Source organism: Trichechus manatus, unplaced genomic scaffold (genome assembly GCF_000243295.1).
Source record: "Trichechus manatus latirostris isolate Lorelei unplaced genomic scaffold, TriManLat1.0 scaffold00011, whole genome shotgun sequence".
Lineage (NCBI taxonomy): Eukaryota > Metazoa > Chordata > Mammalia > Sirenia > Trichechidae > Trichechus > Trichechus manatus.
The window spans coordinates 1822242-1843347 of record NW_004443947.1 but is presented as its reverse complement, the minus strand read 5'-3'; the positions used below and the strand labels follow the sequence as shown (position 1 = coordinate 1843347).

Genomic DNA, 21106 nt, shown 5'->3' with positions numbered 1-21106 from the left:
TAAACTTCCTAAGCCTCAGTTTCCCATCTGTAATGGAAATAATAACCAATATAAAGTACTTAGGAAATGGTAACTACTGTTATTTTTAGAAACAGTGCTGAACTGATCTTAACTATAAGTACCTCTCCCTGAGATAAGTGTTCCAAAAGCTACAATCCTCTGCCACCTAAATCCTTTCAGCCAAGGTCAATATTGTATCAGAAAGGAATACTAGTAGAAAGAAAATACTGGAAAAAATTACAGAAGAGAATATTTACCTCCTGATCTGCCATTATTATTCTTACTTCATCTGGGGTCTCTCTGCTAGATGGTGAAACTTCTCTTTCAAAGTCAGGCGTTTCAGAGGAACTTAGCTGTGTCTCTGTAATTTAAACAAACAAACAAAAAATCCACATGATTTCTTATCTCACATTACAAATCCCATTATTTTTTCATCCAGTGCTTTCATAGTTAAAAACAAACATCTACTTTCCCTAAAGTAGAGGGTATGATAATACTACTGCAGTAGCAATACAGATCTAGTTATTTTTCCTCTTAAAGCTTTAATGAGGTACAATTTCCCTCTAACAGAAATCATCCATTTTCAGGAGACAGTTTGATGAGTTTTGACAAATGTACATAGTCATGGAGCCACCACCACAATCAAAATAAAAAAATATTTCCAGCACTCCCAAAAAGTTCTCTCACACCCCTTTGTAGTCAATCCCCTCCCACTTGGTCCCTTGCTATAATCTACTTTGTATCCCCATAGTTTTGTCTTTTCCTCAATGTCATATAAATGGAATCATATATTACATAGTTTTTTGTGTCTGGCTTCTTCTATTCAGTATAATGCCTTTGAGATGCATCCATGTTGTTACATGTATTAGTTCAGCAGTTTGTTCCTTTGTATTGCAGAGTTAATATTCCATTATATGGATATATCACACTTTGTTTATCCATTCACCAGTTGATCCATTTGGCTTATTTCCAGTGTAGTTCTAGTTTAGGAGCCTTGGTGGTGCAGTGGTTAAGAACCTGGCTGCTAACTAAAAGGTTGGCGGTTTGAACCCACAAGCTGCTCTGCAGGAGGAAGACGTGGCAGTCTGCTTACGTAAAGATCACAGCCTTGGAAACCCTACGGGGCAGTTCTACTCTATCCTATAGGGTCACTATGAGTTGGAATTGACTTGATAGCAGTGGGTTAGTTCCAGTTTCATAGTGTATTTATTTTGACAGAAAACAAAAGCCTATCAATATTAGTGCTGAGTTAAAGGATGATTAGAGAAGAGAAATTAGGAGCAGAAATAGAAAACATATTCTGACAAAATATCCCTTTCTTTAGGCAGCATCTATTTACTGAACATTAATTCAACAAACAATTACTGAACACCAAGTTTTAGGCACTGTACTAGCTACTGGCAATATGAAGACATAAGATGAGGTTCCTTGTAGTCTAGGAGTTTGCAAACTACAGCTCATGGGCCAAATTCAGCCAGTTGCCTGTTTTGTAAATGAAGTTTTATTGGAACACCACCAGGCTAATTCGTTACATTTACCATTTTTATGGCTGCTTTTGTGCTAAAATGGCAGAGTAGGGTAGTTGCAACAGAGACTCTATGACCCACAAAGCTTAAAATATATTCTATCTGGTTCTTTATAGAAAAATTTTGCCAACTCCTGGTCTAGACTATAGAGGAAGCCACCTATCACATAATATAACAAAAGAACAATAATTAAATTTCGAAGAAGGACAATAAATCTGGAAAATAAATTTATCTCAAATGCAAATCCAGTAAGTTCTCTTTTATCTGACATTGTACCCAGTGTACCTCTAACTGGCATTTTTGTGCTTCACAGATAAAATGAATGGCTAATGTTGGGCAAATAAAGTACCTGAAGATCCTGAGGTATCTTTTGAATCACCAAAGAAGAATTAAATACATTTCTAGTATTAATTATATTTCAATACATCATAATTTTTTGAAAATTGGATATACACACACAAGAGAGATTTCACCACCTTGTTAGAAAAAGGCTTACAGTGCATATACCTCAAAATCTTCTTTGTCAAGTTTCCCTGAGAGATACAATCAAAAAAGACATTCGATCTAAGACAAGAGCCGCTCACTGCTTAGACTACTGCAACAATCAATTTAGCTTTCTGTGGATGGCTGAAATGTTCAACTATACAACCTAAGAGGGTGGTAGCTCCTCAGAAATAAACAATGCTAGTAGGATGCACAATGTGGGCATATGGCTATAATCTTGCTTCCTAACCAAAGTGAATAACACTAAAAAGATGTTGCAACTTTGAGTATCAGACCCCTGGAACTGTCAGAAATATGAGACAAAAGGAAACAGGTAACATGGGATACTACATTCAATCTGTGTTTCAACCATTTAGGACAAAATTTCCTGACAATTTAGAGGCACAGCTCCTAAACTGTATACTTAAAAAGAGACTCAGAACTTTGGCTTCATGGAGAAGTTACACTCTCTTAGCAAAAGGAACATTAATGTTATAGAAACCTTTTGTGATCTCATTTAGAAGTGGTTTATGTCAGCAAAGAGTGGGGCTTAATTACCAGGCTAAAGACAGCAAGTCATGATCATAAAAGCTATCTAACCTCAGTCATGAAGGGCTTGCTTTTTCCTCTCTCATTAACTAGGGCTTTCAAGATCATTGTATTTGCAAGTTCCTCCTGCGAGATCCCATGGTGACATCACGTGCAATCATCCAGGAGAGAGAGATTGAGTGACTTCCCAGCAGGATGGCATAAGCGAGCAGTCCCAAACAAAGACGGGTAAGTCTTTCTTTTCACAAATACAGCACAGCAGTCCTGAGTGCTCCTGACAAAGTCAGAGCACTTGGTAGTAGGGTCTCTTAGTGGGCATCATTAGGTAGTAATTCAAATATATTTGAAATGAATTAGGAAACCACTTTCAATAAAAAACAATATAGTTAACTTTCAAATATAAACAAAGATCTTTGACACGCCATCAAATGTTAAAACATATTTATAGAACTTCCCTAGACTACATGTAAACTAAATTTGAGTCTCTGTGGATAAAAACTTAAATCAAAATAAGAGAATTCTCTACGACCCTCGCAGGCTATATGAGACCTGAGAGAAAATCAGATATGATGATAATGACTTATAGTAACATGTGCACAACACCTGCTATCCAAAGAGTTTAAACATTAACAGAAATTCCATTACTTCACAAGAGTGAGATCACTGATAAATATAATAGGCTCCGCTTATGAGAAAAAACAAGTAAGAAAATATAAACTAAAACAAATTTCTTAGAAAGTAGTGGTTCATATCATAAAATAGTTCTTCATATTATACAATGATTCAGCTCAAAACGTCCCTTAAATAATGCATCTTCATTTAAAATTATTTTATATATCTAAATCCATCCATGGGCCACTTTGTATGTGCATCTCTTGGGCACAAAGCAAGGTATACATGTCTTTTCAGCTCTACAATTAACAAGGTTAAGTGCCTTGTCTGAAATAAAAAATAAGTCAATGACAGAGCTGTGCACAAAATTTAATTCTGGACTCCCTATGCAATAAGACTCTAGTGAATGGTAATGCAAAACTAACTAGTAAAAAGCTCTGTGAAAAATCCGTCTTAATGACAAGCAGATCTGAGGATGGACCAACTCTAAGAATGCATAAAGCAGAATATAAAGTCTCTTGGCTCTGAAAGTACAGTTAATTAAATAAGTGTTATTTTTCAACTGGACTAAACCAAAGCTAAGAAGTTTCCTGAATACAATCAAACACTTTGAAAGACCGAGTAGCAGGGGTAGGGGTCTGGGGACCATGCTTTCAGGGGACATCTAGGTCAACTGGCATAACAAAGTTTATTAAGAAAATGTTCTGCACCCTACTTTGGTGGGTAGCATCTGAGGTCTTAAAACTGTAAGTGGCCATCTAAGATGCATCAATCGGTCCCAACCAAAGACACAAGAACACCAAAGACACAAGGAAAGTATTAGCCCAGAGACAGAAAGGGCCACATAAACCAGAGACTTTATCAGCCTGAGACCAGAAGAACTACATGGTGCCCGGCTACCACCAATGACAGCCCTCACAGGGAACACAACAGAGTCCCTGATGGAGCAGGAGAAAGACGGGGTGCAGAACTCAAATTCTAGTAAGAAGACCAGACTTAATGGTCTGACTGAGACTGGAGGAACCCCAAAAAGCATGGGCCCTGGATTCTCTATCAGCCCAGAAATAAAACAATTTCCAAAGCCAACTCTTCAGACAGGGATTGGGCTGGACTGTGGGACATAAAGTGATACTCGTGAGGCATGTGTCTCTTGGCTCAAGTAGATACAAGAGACTAAATGGGCAGCTTCTGTCCGGAGGTGAGATGGGAAGGCAGAAAGGGTTAGCAGCTGGTTGAATGGACATGGGGAATCAGGAGTGGAAAGGAGGAGTGTGCTATCACAGTATGGGGAGAGCAATTAGGGTCACATAACCATGTATGTATAAATTTTTGTATGGGAGACTAACTTGAAATGTAAACTTCATTTAAACTACAACAATAAAAAAATTAAAAAATAAGTGTTATTTCTGATACTTACTGCCATCTCTGATAAGGTTGATAAGAAAACAAGCACACAAAAGAGCCATGTTAATTTCAAAATTAAAATACCTCTAAGAGGAGAAAAGGTTGAGAATCGGAGATCATTTTTAAAAATGGGTGTGTGTCTATATAAGTATGTGTGTGGTGTTTATACATATAAACCTCCTGAGAGTGGGTTAGAAAAGACAGAGGAAAATTAATAGGCATAAAAAGGTAGATAGCAAGGTATCAGTAAAATCACAGTGGGGTGCTTACCAGGACAAACGGTGATTTCTTCTGCAGAACTCTCTGGCATAAGGACTAAGCTTCTCTTACTGGTCAAAGCAGCAATGCTAAAAAAGAACCAAACCCCAAGTGAATTCCAGTAAAATAAATCAGAACACAGTGCCAAAAGCAATGGTGAGTCATTCAAAAAGTCTGCTGTCAAAGACCAAAAAAGCACAACAGGGTAGCAAGGAATTGGTAGTGAAAACTCCAGGCCAGAAACAGGGAACATAAACATGCTTACAACTTCAGCCCCAGTGAAATTGTTGAATGAAAAGAACCCATTTTTCGAGTCATCACAAAGGAAGGTCGAAGGGTAAGGCCAATCTGTGAATATCACAGAAGACAAAACCTCTACTCCATCACAAGGATGTCAAAAGTGTTTTATAGCCTCCATCTCAGCCTTCTGAAGACTAGAGATTTGTAAACTCGTAAGAGAAGACATGGAGATTCTCCTGACAACACATCAGCTTTTCCCTCACCTTGCAGTTAAATTTCCTCTTTATCTCAAGATGTGGCTTCTTAAGCAACAAAAATAAGATACAATTCCAAGCAACCCTACAGCAAAAATCTGCCCACACAAGTTGAATATCTCTTCTGAGCAAAACTTAACTACGAATGGTTTCTCTCATCTGACTTTCTGGTTTTCCCTGCCTTGTTCATGGAGTGCAATCTCTTCCTGACACAGAAACACAGGGCTGAGAGATCTGAGCATTTCAACTAGCCCCCTCCTGCTTCACAGAGCTTTACGATTAGTTTGATCACGTACGCAAAAGGACATTTAAAAACACAAATCCTCACATCAATCAAGAACCACAGAGAAGAGAGAATAGCCACCACTGATTCATGATAAATAACTAAATCCTGATAGAAAACCACAAGTTATTTCTCTCTCTAAATAAAACATCTCAAAGCATTTTTCATAAACCCAAGCCAGACACAGTTTACTCTGTATGTTAACATTAGGGCTCCATTCAAAGGGTCCATCACAAAACAATCAGCTGACATTTATAAAATGGGCTATTCAATTTGAAGTCAAATCGCATTGCCCGAGATTCCAACTATCTCCTGGTGACAAAGCGTATAATAATTTATTAAAACCTACATCTGCACAGAGCTCAACACAATAAAGCAGAAAGGCCTGCAGGAAGCAGAAGGCCTATTCCAGTTAAAACCACTTTCAAAACTGTCTTAACAGCAGGAAAATCAAACCAAAGCCATATTCATCAGCCCAGGAAGAAAAACCTAATACTATCAACTTACCAAAAGCCTAAGACCACCACCTTAATTGCAGCAAATGGTAATTGCACCTCAACTTTCATATGGAAGATGATGGTCACTCAACACAAAATTAGGCTCTCAAGAAATCCCTAACAGTCAACTACTGAATAAAAGTGAAAAATGATTGGAAGCCTGATCCAGTTAACAGTGCAGTTTGTAACCAACCAACCACTATCTATTATTAAAGTGAGAAGACTTAAGAAGGTAACCCCCCCATCAATCAATCAGCAAGAATAACTGAGGAGGTAATGCAAATATAACCATTTAAAAGAAAAACGAGATACCCTCAGAAGAAAACTCATACAGGACAGAGAGTGAGGATGATATGGGTTCTGCGTGGCCTGAATGACATGAAGGCTTTCAGAAGATATAAGTCTTAAGAGTAGACTTAAAAGAGTGTATGGTTTGGAAATGCAGATAACATAAATAAGCATAAGGAGAGGAAGCAAGGAGAAAGAGGACATAAGGAACAGAAGGACCATGAAGAGCCTTCAAATTGGCATAAGAAGCTAGTGTAGTTAAGCAAGAGAGTAGCAGGATACGACCACTTTTCAGGAATAGTGTAAATGGAATTTATGCCATAATGGGTTAGGATAGGTAAGAAAACCTCTAAGATCCCTTCCAGATTTAATACTCTAGGCTTCTATGAGACGCACATTTGAGAACTGGGAGATAACAGTTCCTCACAGTCTGAGCTTACAATAGAGCTAAAAGCTCCCTGGCAAGCTGTCCTTGTACAGTGACGCTCATGTGGTTCATCTCCCTTATGCTGGTACCATCAGAGGAGAATTCAGACCCATAGCAATACACAATCTCACCTCTGTGAGGCAGGTACAGAGTTTCCTTCTTCAGAAGTTTCTTCAACAAATAGACCTTGGGAAGACTGAAAAGAAATATGTAACATCCTAAATATACAGGCACAGATGAGTAAGTTTCCCTTCTTTAAAAAAAAAAAAAAATTTTGTTCAATATTCTACTCAGCAATGAGTAATAAAACATTTTACATAAGTTGACATGTTTCAGTAAAAAGAACATACAGAGCCTGTAGAGTCAAAAGACTGGGATTTCAATCTCAGCTGAATAAGCTACTAACTTAGTAATCTTGGGAAAGTCACCTCTGAATCTGTTTCCTCATCTTAAAATGGGTATTAATATTGCTTCACAGAACGTTATTGTAAGAATTAAACAAGATAATGCATGCAATGCACTTTGTAAAATACAAGACCTATGTCAATATTAATCTGTAAGGCAAGTGAATTAATTTCAAAAAAGCAATTACAAAACTTATGTTGTGGAAGGAGGAAATAGAGAGAAAAGTCCAGATTTCAGCGGGAACACTGAGTCGGGACAAACATTGCAATCCATGAAAGAAGTTTCCCTGAGCACAACTGAGTGAGTCATCACAGAGGGCATCCCAAAGAAGAGGTTATATAGATTTCTTTTTCTACAATCTGTCACTGTGGTATTGATATCTGGCTGCAGGGGTATCTTTTAAGAAGAATAACAAATAGGAACTAGATAAGAAAAAGATTACTTTCTTTGATTAATGGTAGAGTCGGAGCAAATGTCAACTCATTAAACACAGTTGCACAGAAGAGCATAGAAAAACCAGCCACTGCTGCCTTAGGGAGACTTCTGAGAAAGTGCCTGGACTGTGAGGTTTCTTCCAGTAGCAGTAAAGCTACTGGCTGAAGTTTTCAGTGTCTCCCAAAAGAATATAAATAACCTAAACATGTTAGGCATCTCTCTACCACTCAGGTAAATGATGAAATATACTAAAGAACAGGAATAGCTGAGTTGAGTCTTCAGTCAAAGGGAAGATAAAGTTGTACAATGATCGGGAATATAGCCATTATGAAAAATGAGGGTTGAACAAACTGTCAAAAGGACTAAAATACAACAGCAATAAATACTTCACCTATTTGTTTGAACTCAGCAGTGACAAAACGCTGCTTCAGTCCTAAAAAAAATCTCAGAAAAAAAAGTAAAACAATACTGACACCTAGTGTCCATTCAATAGCATTTTACCCTCTTGGAAGGACTAGCCGACTAAGCCTGGCTTGGGCTTCAGAAGCAACAGGTTATAAGGCACCTCCACCTCTACCTCAGGCTAAAGCATATCTCTCTACCTTTCCCAGTGTAATTGTTAAAAAAAATTATTGACCAAAAAAAAGAAAAAAAAAGGTCAAGAAGGGAGAGGGTTGACATGTTGTGGCGTTGTTAACCAATGTCATAAAACAATATGTGTACTACTGTTTCCAAAAAAAAAAATTATTGTGCACCTACTATGTGCCAGTGCTATGCTACCCACTTAACATGCATTATCGCCTTTAATCTTCATAAGAAACTTATGAGATAAAAATTACTAACTTATTTTAGAAATGAGAAAAGTGAAATTTTGAGAGGTTAAACAGTTTGCCCAAAAGCACACAGCTGGTCAAAAGTGGAGCTGGGACTTGTATGACTCCAAAATCCATGCTCTAACCACTACTGCTATATTGCTTTGCTCAAATTATCTTCTTTCCAACCAAATTAACATAGAAGCCCCAAAACATCTTCATTTTAAGAAATCATTTTTAATTTCTAAATTTATACCTCGATGGCAGTAATCTGAACATAGGGGTAATGCAAGGCTCTTCTAGAATATGAGAATAAGAGAATAAAACAAGCCAACACCAATGGGACTACCCAAACCTAATCAAGGTGAACAAGGACACAGGATAAGAACGTAACTCTGAATAAGGAAGCTGTGGCCTAATCAATACATTGTACTGTCTGAAGAAATATGTTAATGGAAAGGGAATAATTTTCACTGACTCTAAAAAAGGAAAACCTAAAGATCCAGAATCAATCCCATGACCTGGAAAGTGAAAGTGAACAGACAAACCATATGGTCACCAAAGAAATGTCCTGTCTGCCGTGGGGCAGTGGTAGATTATCAGGCCTTTCTATCCGTTAAGACTCTCATTTTTTACAATTACTATTTCAGCCTCCCAGATACCTTCATCCTAGGAAGTAGGTACTGTAGATGGTAGGCCTGAGTATTCTTTTCACTGAAAATGTCTTTCTCCTGTAATAAATTAACAAACTGGTATTTGGCATAAGTATCAGATTGAAGTTTAGTTAGTCGAAGTCCTTCCTCACACACTCACACAATCTAGTCATTTCTGGGGAACAAATTCCAGTATGTGGACTTCTGAAAAAGTAAAGATTGGACCCCAAAAAATAGTACCCACGTCAATATACTACCCTCCTCTATCTCCCTGTCATGAGGCCCTGTCAGGGTGACCTCTTGGCCTCCTTTAACAACCTCCCTTTTTCTCTGTGATGCCAAAAAATGTCCTCATCTGATTCTAAAGTTTCATAATCTTCATATAAACTAAGCCATTTGCCCCAAGGTGAATGTTCTTCTGAGTCCCTGTTTCTGGAAGTCTCTTGCTATCTCTATCAACGAAGGAGTTTCAAACGTAGTCACGTTCAATAGAAAATGTTTGATAGACTAATAAAATTATTTCTACCCTCAGTTCCTGAAAGCAAAAGATCAAGATGAGAGGTAAATACAACTATAAGGGTTTCATTATTTACCTGTATAATTTATTAAGATTATTTTGGTTTTTAAAGATAATATTCTATATTGACCAAGCCGCAGTGAACCAGGCATTCTCATATATTGCTAGAGGGAGTGATTACAAATTTCAACAACCTTACTGAAAGGCAATTTGGCAATAAGTAGCAAGTTTTTTTTAATGGTCATAACTCTTTAACCCTATCTGGTTCCCTATCTCTAAGGCCATTAATTTTAAATAAAGAAAAGCTTTATGTAGAAAGACGTTTAGCACAACCAAAATATCCAGAAATGGGAAAATGGTTTAAAATACTATATATATATATATACATATATATATATCCATAAGCTGGAATATTATGTGATCATTAAAAATAAAATCTATAGTTTTAACATCATGAGAAAAATGTTCATATAATGTTAAGCTAAAAATATAAAAATATAATCTAATCTGAACCATACAAAAAATAGGTAGAGAAAAGAAGATGATGGAATACAACACTGGACTGTGGATGCTTTTTATTCTTTAAACTTTTTAGCATTTTTCAATATTTCTATAATTGATGTTAATCCCTATGATGGATACTTACTAAGTTGTCAGCTTGGTCTCCTTTTATTGAGGACTGTTCCTTACCCCTCACACTCCACTGCAGCAGTGGGCTCACAGCCATTTGTACAATTTGACACATACCCCCTTCACACAACAGCTGAGTGGGCTGTTGAGGGCCACTAACCCCAAATGGGCCATAATTCCTTTCCTGGAAATTTAGAATTGCAATTAGGAGAGAGTAAATCTTTCTGTGAGTAAACTAACATTCAGGGAGCTATAGAATCAGTGTCTTCCACCTATTGTGTGGAACAGAGAAGCAGAGGAAGCCAGTCTGCAGGGAGAAAAATAAAGCAGATGAAATACAGAGAAGAGAGACAGAAAAATTACAGTTGGTTTTCTAGACCCAATACCTTCTTCAAGCTTGGTTATGAACCCATTTTAGAATTTATGAAGCACCCTGTTTATGACTGGAGAAAGATGTGACAGTCTGCTTCTGTAAAGATTTGCAGCCTTGGATATCCTATAGGGCAGCTCTACTCTGTCCTACAGGGTCGCTGAGTCAGAATCGACTTGACAGCAGCGTGTTTGGTTTTTGTTTTTCTGTTTATGATAAAAGTTCTACCTTGATTTTGTTTATTGCAGCCGAATAGTACTAACTAATAATACAGTGGCCTGTTCTGGAAGTCAGGGTCAGAGTCAATCTAAAAGGACCAGCCACTAGGTTTTGATCACTTCTAGGCTGTCCAAAGGCACTGCTTTCAAATCTCAGAAGCTAGCACTCTGGCCCTGGAATCCTCCAAGCTAACAACCTGAACTACAATAAACTATTAAGTGTTGACTCTTGGGAGCTAATTAATTCTTTTTAAAATGGGAAGCATCTCTGGGTTGCAAATGACTAACAAAACATGTTATTACAAGCATCACCTAGCTTTCCTTTGGAAAAGTAGACAGTCACTAGAAAAATGCCTTCTTTTCCCTTAAAGCAATCTTTCCAAAATGTGAATGAAGAGGGCTGTTAAGAAGACTGATCCCCAAAGGCACTCCCAATGAATGACTCTCTAGTGCCTATAATCTGCTAAGTATTATACTAGGCATTTTACATAAATCCACCTTAACCATTAAAACAACTATTAAAGAAATGTTATTCCCATTTTACAGATGTGAAAACTAGGACTCAGAGAACTATGTGGCTTGCTCAGACACACACTTACTAAAGCATGAAAACCAAAATTCAAACTCCAAATCCATGCTCTCCCCACTATGCTATGTTTCTTATAGCTAGCTCTTGAACCCTTATCATACTATAAGAGGCAGAATGAATAAGATAACAGCAAAATAAAAACCAAAGACTCAGAGTTCAATAACAGAGAAATAGCAACAAAAAACAGTATATCCATAAAAGAGAATACTCTTCAGCTCTTTAAAATGACAGCTTTTAAAGAGCACGTAATTATATGATTGTTTTCGTAATATTCAGAGAACAAAGGATACAAGTTATAAAGGATACAATCCTAGCTATGTCAGAAAAAGGCTGAAAAAGCATCCTAAATGTCCCAAAACAGGGAAGTGATTTAAATAAATTGTAGAAAATCACCACAGGCAAAATTAGAAATATACTATTATGTGAGAAAAAAAAATAAACGGGAAAACTATCTGCACTCCATATCCAAAGAACCAATTTCCCTAATACATAAAGGGTGCATACAAACTACTAAGAAAAAGATCACCAAAAAATAAAAATAACCATAAGATCTAAACAGACACAAAAGGAAACACAAATGGGTAAGGCATGTTAGAAAAAAAAAAGTTCCACCTCACACATAAGAGAAATGCAAATTAAAACTACAATGAGATACCATTTTTCATCTCTCAGATTGGCAAAAATCAAGAAGTCTGATGTTAGCATGGGAAACTGGTAGTTTCATATGTTCACGGTGGGAGGATAAATTGATACAAGCTCTATGGACAGCAATTTGGCAATAGCTAACCAAAGAGTAAATCCTTTGATCCAGCGGCTCCATTTATTAGAAATTATCCACAAATATCTCCTATATGTATGAAACATCCTCTGTACAAGGTCACTCACTGCAGCACTACTTGTAATAGTAAACTACTGGAAATAACCTAACTGTCCACCAATAACGCACTAGATAAAATAAATTATGACTTATCCATACATGGTATATTACATATCTGAAAAAAACAAACGAGGAAGTTCTTTAGGTATCATTATAGAATGATCTTGCAGAAATATTAAATAAAAAATCAAGGTACAGAACAGTGTGTATAGTTATGTTATCATTTGTAAAAGAAGGTGGGGAAAAAGAATGTCTATGCTTATAGTTACATAAAGTATCTTGGAAGGATACACTAGAAACTAGTAACGAGGAGTTGCCTCCAGTAAGAAGAACTGGTTTTTAATTTTTACCTTTTTACATTTTGAGCCATGTGAACATTTTTACCTATTCAAAAAAATTTTAACTTTTTAGAAGTAACAAAAAACTCAAAAAATAAATTATGATACATCCACAGATAGAATGATGTTTTCAAGTATACTTAATAAATAGGAAAAGACCTAAGATAAACTAGTAAATGAAGAAAAAGGAACAAAGCTTATAAAGAAGAGTTTTCATTTTGTTTAAAAATTAAAAAGAAATATATTTTTATATGCATAGAAAATAATCATTTGAAATGTATACTCAAAATAATGATGGTTGACACTTGGTGCTGGGGTTATGGTTAATTTTTTTCTTCTTTATACTCTTTTGTACTTTCCTAATTTTCTGTAGTGAGCATGTATTTAATGATCAGGAATGAAAGAGCTAAAAAAGAACAAATAGCTAGATAGTCCTTGTTTAGTCTGTGAATAAATCATCCTTAGTTACAGCATCACTGGCCCTTACCTGACCATGACTGGTTGTTGGTTCTTCCTCCAACAAAAGTTTCTCTTTCAAGCTTTTAATTGGGCTTTCTTGGAAATCCTTGGGTTCTGAGAGCCAGACAGATGCCCTAGACTCCTGCCTCTCCTCTTTGTCTTCATCTCCCATATCTTCTGAGATGCCTTCATTTTTTTCACTAGCCTGATCTCCTTGGCCACATTCATTTTGGATCAGAGAAAGTGGCCTAGGTAACACTGGTTCCCCAAACCCTTTTTTTTTAAGGAGCTGCCTCTGAGCCATTTTAAGACTCTTTTGATAAACCTCTAACTGGCAGAGAATGACCTTGGTATACTGGTTAGGGTCTACTCCAGCAGGGCAGAATGGAATACCCCAGAAGTAGTGCACAGTGCCCCCAATGCTCTGGAAACCTCTGTCATCTGCTGGGGTAGGCAGACAGTGCCTAGATGTGTCCCCCCTACCCTGGGCACAGCCCCTCCCAGTACTTTCCTGTAGCTTCCCACACTGTGTGTGCTCAGCCAAGTGGCCAGTACATCTGTCAAAACATGTAACATTCTCGTTCTCAAAGACTGGCTGGCTTGATTGGTCCCAGCTTCCTGAGCTGCCAGAGACCGGCTCCTCTTCAGTGTTTTCAGTGTGGTCCCATGGCTCCTCTCTTTCCTCAGCCTCGTTTCCCTGACTGATATGTGAGCCTTTAAACAGTGATGGAGGTACCAGCTGCCATATGCCTGTAGGTATTTGAGAAAAAGTAGGGCTAAGGACAAACTGTTTTTATTAAGGGGACTTGACAAGCAAGCTATCACTAGAATACATAATGTGGGTAAGAAAGGCTCTTCTATGGGTTTAACCAAATGTTGGTTTTTCCTTGGAGATAAAAGTATGCTGGATATTTGTGAGATCTCAACTACTTTCTGACTTAACCTCCTTCATACCACCAGAGGGATATGGGGCATTTCTGTATATCAACTCTCAACATGAAATCCCTATGATATGGTCCTACTTGATGAGTGGAAGGAGTCAGAACAGGAAGACATGCCTTCAGTGGTCCCAGAGTCTGTGGTTTTCTCTTGGTGGAACTGTGAAGATGGTCCAATGGCAAGAGGTCGAGAGCTGGTAGCAGAGGCATCAGAAGGCTGGCAACTCTGAAACAAGTGATCCCACCCCAGACCAGGTTTATTAATAAAATATCCATACATGAAGAGTCACAGGAAGGACAAAAAGGGGAAGACACTGTCCCTAATGGTTTCTACTATCCAAAAAACATAGATGTTCAATTCAAATGAATCCCACAAATGTGTACTGAATGCCTACCATGTGCAAGGTGCTGTGCTAGATCACTACATTAAACCCTCTTCTAATACAGAGAGTTGAACGGAATTAGGGATGGCTTAGAACCTGCCACTGCCAAGTATTCTTCATGCTTAAAATCATTTAAACTGTACATATTCAAATGATAATTTAACGTTATTTGATTACTTTCTAAACTGCCCATTCTTTTTCTCCATAGCCCATCTCTGGTTCTCATTCCTTTTGATCTCCTCACAAAACAGGGAAGGTAGTAGGCATCTTATCTTGCTCCCGTTTCGGTTCTTGGTACTCAGTAACTCTTTTTTAGAAGCTGCCAACTACTATTATTCTTCTAAGCCATGGGCTGAAAATCTGTGAGGTGGAAAACATCTCTTTCATATAAAATTAACAAAACAATTCAAACTGGGTTCACTAACAATTCAACAGAGACTTAAAAATCATTATGGGAAATACTTGTTACACGAAAACACTATGAACTACTACAGCTATAAGCAATTATAATACAGCAGAAGTAAAAGAGTACTGCTGATTAATCCCTATAAACTTTTCAGCAGAGCGTATTTACATTCAGGCTTTCAGCAATAGCTTTCCTCAAGAGCTCCTCTTCTTCCTCCTCCTGGCTGTTCACCTCCCTGGCTTCCTGCTCACTCATTTTGAGAGCCAAAGCAAACTGCTCTTCTTCCGTCATCTCTGTAAGAAGATGGGGATGGAGGAAGGGAAGAACACCACAAACAGTGAATAAGCATGGAGGCAAGAAATAGATTAAACTTTTCAGCTGAAGATGTTACAGAATATTTACTACAATTCTGTAATCTTATAAATAAGTAAAGCCCCGAAAGGTGAAGTGTTGGCCAAGATCACTAGCAGCAGGCACAACAAGAATCCTAGGTTAAATAGACTGCAAGCTCCCATGAAAGTAGAGGTTTTGCCTATCTTGCTTATTATTGTATCCCTAGTACATAAAAGAGTGCCAGGCACATGAGAGATGCTCCATAAATATTTGAGGAATGAATAAATAAATCATTCTCACTTCAGGCTTCTTTGCTACGTACCACAATGCTTCATGCTCAACACTTAGCCAGAATGATTTTTTTAAATCCTAATTTATTCAGTACAAAAGATCATCCCTAGTAACCAGAATGTGGCTGCCAAACACCAGTTCCCATTAAAATCAACTGGGGTACCTTGGAGAAAAGGCTGGCTCCAAGTGTAGAGCATGAAATGTAAAAGATGAGCTAGAATATTTGTCATAGCTGTTAGCAAGGAGTCTATCAGACAGTATTGGGATCATGTCAAAAGAACTCAGTAGGCAACTTAAAAAGGTTCCCTCCCACTGGCCAAAAATGGGAAAATTGGAGCATAAATCAGAATAATAAATGCAGTGGATTACAACACAACAAATAAGTTTATGAGTTCATGATGATAATTGTAAAAAGAAAAAACCATGACTAACTAGTTAATGTTAAAGAATGTCAGTGAGCCAATTAATTACTTTGAAAACTGGCAGATAATAAATTTAAAATTAAATCAACAAGGATGGTTGATACTTAAAATTGAATAAAACATGGAAAATGTATCCAGATGAACCTAAAATTACCTCAATGACAATGAAAATATTACATATCAAAATTTTTGGCATGCAGTTAATGCAATATTTAGAGGAAAATTTATAGCTTTACATGATTATATTAGAAAAGAAGAACAGTTTACAATTAATGATCCAAGCTTCCCACCTTAAAATACTACAAAATGAAAAGCAAAATTAACCCAAAGTAAGCTGAAGGAAAGAAATATAAAGAGCAGAAATCAATTAAATAGAAAATGGACATACAATAAGGAGAAAAATTAATGAAACAAAAATTGGTTCTATAAAAGTCAGTAAAATTTATAAACATCTAGCTAGAATTATCAAGAAAAAAAGAAGAGATAACACAAATTAACAACACTGGGAATTAAAGAGGGGACATCACTACAGATTCTACAGTCATGAAAAAGATAATAAGGAAATACCGTGAACAATTTTATGCCAATAAATTTGACAACCTGGATCATGCATTTTCAATGAGGTGATATCACCTCCAAGGGGATGAAAATTGGTTCCTGAGAGGGGGGCAAAAAACAAATCTTACTTCATGTATAAAATACAGATATACAATACAGTACATAAAAGGATATATGTGGTATTCAAATTTCATGGGGATGGAGAAGATCAAAAAAATGCATTAAAAGGTTCCTTAGGGAGATGTCTTAGTTATCTACTGCTGCTGTAACAGAAATACCACAAGTGGATGGTTTTAACAAAGAGAAATTTATTCTCTAACAGTTTGGGAGCCTAGAAGTCCATATTCAGCACACCAGCTCTAAGGGAAGGCTTTCTCCCTCTGTCAGCTCTAGGGGAAGGTTCTTGTCTCCTTTCAATATCTGTGGGCCCAGCATTCCTTGGAGATCTCCATGTCTCTTGGCATAAATCTTTCCCTGCGTCTAGGAAGTTCTCAGTACAGGGACTTCAGGTCCAAAGGATGTGCTCCGCTCCTAGCTCTTCTTTTCTTGGTGTCAGTCAGGTCCCTCCTCTCTGCTTGCTTCTCTCTCATTTTATCTCATGTAAGATTAAAGGTGTGACTCAAGCAAGGGTGATGCATCCCCCCATTCCTGCCTCATTAACATAACAATCATAGCCTAATCCTCATTAGCATAACCTAGTCCTGCCTCATTAACAAACAGAGGTCATGATTTGCAAGACATGAAATGGAAGAGAGGACTTACGGGAAACGCGGCACTTCGGACAAAAGCACCATGCCATCCAGCAAAGATGTGAAAAACTAAGTCAAACAGAGACACATGTCAATCCTGAAACCCTAAGCATCAAATGAAGAGATGAAGAACTCGGCCAAGCACTGAATGAAATAAACTGACAGATAACAGAGAGCGAGGAGAAATACATGTTGAGGTCCCCTATCAGCTACCGCAGAACAGATCCACCATCTTGGACTCCTATCAGAGACTGGCGAACAGGTAGTAATAGAAAGCAGTTTCACAGTTTCCAGCAGGAGACAGAAGAACCCGTAACCAGCGATATACGCCTTCCCACCCCCTACCCTTCTTCACCCCCATTCAGCCTCCTCTGCTTCCTTCGGCCACAGTCTCTTGGCCCGAAAGCACCGGCTTCACCCCAGTGTCACTTGGATTTCACCCACCCACACTGGCCGGCTCCCTGAGTGCCATTTCATTGCTGCTGGTGTTGCTTTTTTCCATTTCTTTAGATTTTTTCCTTACCTCTCAAAACCTCCCCCTCCTTTCTCTCAAATACCTGACTCCATGTGCCATCTGTGCTTCTTCCTGAAAGGCTGCAAAACACCGTTTGACTGTGAAACTGCTTCTTGGCCCATGCCACCAGGCTAGTGGGACCCCTGGGGTTTTTTGTTTGCTTGTTTTTTCTGATTTGCTCTGTTTTGACTTGTTTGTTTTCTTTTTCTATTCTTTGCTTGGGAGCCCCTTCTAGCCAGGCAGTACTGTGCAGCTTGGGAGCTACTCCCTTACTCTGCACAGACACACAGTGACATCCCAGGGGGCATTTCTTTTTTCTTGTTTTTTTTTTTTTTTTGGTTTCATTTCTTTTTTTTGTTTTCTTCCCTTTTTTTCTTTCATTTCCAGTTTCTTGTCCTCTATACTTACCTTCTCTTCCTGTTCTGAATACCTAATACTGTGTGACACCTCTACCCCTTCTAGCCAGGCTGTACTTCACGGCCTGGGAGCAATTTCCCCAGTCCCAGCAGCTGCACCAGTGGGATCCCTGGGGGCTTTTCTTTTCTTTTTTTCTCTCTTAGTTTTATTCTTTTTCTTTCACCCTTTTTCTTTTTGTTTTTCTCCATTTCTCAATCTCTCATCTCTCCATTCCAACAGCAAGCTCCCTTAGCACTCTTTTTGGTTGGTTGGTTTGTGCGTATGTTTTTGGCTCCTGTTCCTCTCTCCTCTCTCCCATACCCATCTTAGCTCCACACGTCACAATCTAATCCCTCCTACCTGCCTACCTGCACTGTGCACTGAACATCACTCTCCCAAGCAGCACAGGCACAGCCTACCGGAACCTGCCCTGCACTTATTCCCAGCTCGCCCTGTCGGCCCTAGTACATGCCACAAACAACCCATCCCAGCAACTCGCCTTCAGCTGGACCTGCCCTGCTGTACCATACCTGAGTGACTTGCCCTACCCGTTGGAGAAGGAGGTGAAGAGTTTTGTGCCCACAGACCAGCAAAGAACAAAGAACACACAGCCCACCTGCTCAGATATAACCAAATTTAAAAAAAAAGGCAGGACGAAACAAACAAATCTACAATAAATAAACAAGGAAAACAACTACCGAATGCCCCAAAGACAGCAGACAATATCAAAACATATACTAAAATAGGACAGGATGGTTCCAGTAGGTGTCCAAAATAAAACACCAGATGACTTTCCAGTAGAAGAAAAGACACTAGATCTACCTGATAGGGAATTCTGAATTCTCTAAGATTTAAAGCAAAAAGCAGACAAAAATGAGGAAAAAATAGACAAATTCATGGAAAATACAGACCAAAACAAAGGAAGAATTCAAGAAAATAATACAGGAACAAAATGCTACAATAAACTCACAACTAGAAATCCTACAAAAACAACAATTAGAAATCCAAAAGATAAATAACAAGATTTCAGAAATGGACAGTGTCATAGAAGGGCTGAGGAGCAGGTTTGAAATGATGGAAGACAGGATCAGTGAAATTGAAGACAAACACTTGAATATAACTCTATTTGAGGAAAAATCAGCAAAAAGAATGAAGAAAATGAAGAAACCCTGAGAATTATGTGGGATACCACCAAAAGCAAAACTTTGCAAGTGATTGTAGTTCCACAACGGGGGGAGAAAACAGAAAAAACAGAGAGGATCACTGAGGAACTGCTGACAGAAAACGTCCCCAATATCATGAAAGATGAAAAGCTGACCATCCAAGAAGCTCAACAAATCCCATATAGGATAGACCACAAAAGAAAATCACCAAGGCATATCATAACCACACATGATAAAACCAAAGACAAAGAATCCTGAGAGCAGCTCGAGAAAAATAAAAAGTCACATACAGAGGAGAAACAATAAGACTAAGTTTGGATTATTCAGCAGAAACCATGTAGGCAAGAAGGCAATGCGATGACATATATAAAACCTTGAAAGAAGAAAACCACCAGCCAAGAATAATATATCCTGCAAAACTGCCATTCAAATATGATGGTGAAATTAGGACATGTCTAGATAAACAGAAATTAAGGGACTATGTAAAAACCAAACCCAACTTAGAAGAATTATTAAAGGGAGTCCTTCAACCTGAGAACAAAAAACATCAGACCACATGAGGAATCTAGGATGCAGGATCGTACCAGTCAGATACAAACCTAGGAAATAAACTCTCAAGGACTATCCAAAACCAAAAGAATTACAAAAGGAAATCAGAGAGGTTAATCTGTAAATGACAAGAACACCAGAACAATAAAAGAGAGGATAAACGGTGTAGGCACAGAATCTTCTAATGGAGAGGAAGGCAAGGTGATACCAAGTAATAATAGACTGATTCAAACCTAGGAAGATAAGCGTAAATTTCAAGATAACTACAAAGAAAGTTAACAAACCTACCTATCAAAATAAAGAAGAAAAACAAAGTCTCAGTAAACACAAAACCTACAAAAACAAAAGAAGTGAAAAAAAATCCACAAACAAGAGAAATTCAGCACAGAAGAGTAAGAGGAGCAAAGAAAATGTCAGCACCACAATAAAAAAGCACTACAAAATGACAGCAATAAACCTCACACCTATCAATAATTACACTGAATGAAAATGGCCTAAATGCACCCATAAAGAGACAGAGAGTGACAGAATGGATAAAAAAGCAGTATCCATCAATATGCTGTCTACAAGAGACACACCTTAGAAACAAAGGAATAAACTTATTAAAAATGAAAAGATGGAAAAAATATATCAAGCAAACAGCTACCAAAAAAGAGCAGGAGTGGTAATACTAATCTCAGAAAAAAACAGACTTTAAAACAAAATCCACCGTAAAAGACAAAGAACACTATATAAGGATTAAGGGGATGACTCATCGTGAAGACATAACCATAATAAACATCTACGCACCCAATGACAGGGCTCCAAAATACATAAAACAAATCCTAACAGCACTGAAAAGAGAAATTGACAGTTCCACAATAATAGTAGAAGACTTAAACACAACACTCTCAGTAAGGGACAGAACATCTAGAAAGAAACTCAACGAAGATGCAGAAGACTTAAAGGGCACAATCAACCAACCTGACCTCATAGACATATACAGAACACTCTACTCAATAGCTGCAAAGTGCACATTCTTTTCCAGTGCACATGGAACGTTCCCCAGAACAGAACACATCTTAGACCACAGAGCAACCCTCAACAAGATCCACAACGCTGAGATAATACAAAGTATCTTCTCTGACCACACGTGATAAAGGTAGAAATTAACAGAGGAAGACCAAGGGAAAAAAATCAATTACATGGAAACTGAGTAACACCTGCTTCCACATCAGTGGGTAATAGAAGAAATCAGAGATGGAATCAAAAAATTCCTAGAATCAAATGAGAATGAAAAC

General features: G+C 37.9%; 1 protein-coding gene across 4 annotated transcripts in view; it reads right to left on the bottom strand.

The window, feature by feature from the left end:
- UIMC1 (ubiquitin interaction motif containing 1) overlaps window positions 1-21106 on the bottom strand; it is a 170442-nt gene that overhangs the window by 46859 nt on the left and 102477 nt on the right. For 3 of the 4 annotated variants that reach the window (XM_023726482.1, XM_023726481.1, XM_023726483.1), the window contains 7 exons: window positions 16465-16554; window positions 15020-15144; window positions 14183-14288; window positions 13153-13874; window positions 6953-7017; window positions 4845-4921; window positions 258-361 (listed from right to left, as the gene is read on the bottom strand). In XM_023726482.1, coding sequence (XP_023582250.1) covers window positions 258-361; window positions 4845-4921; window positions 6953-7017; window positions 13153-13874; window positions 14183-14288; window positions 15020-15144; window positions 16465-16554 — 1289 coding nt within the window. The remainder of the gene's footprint in view (window positions 1-257; window positions 362-4844; window positions 4922-6952; window positions 7018-13152; window positions 13875-14182; window positions 14289-15019; window positions 15145-16464; window positions 16555-21106) is intronic. The other variant, XM_004371160.2, reaches the window with a different exon arrangement.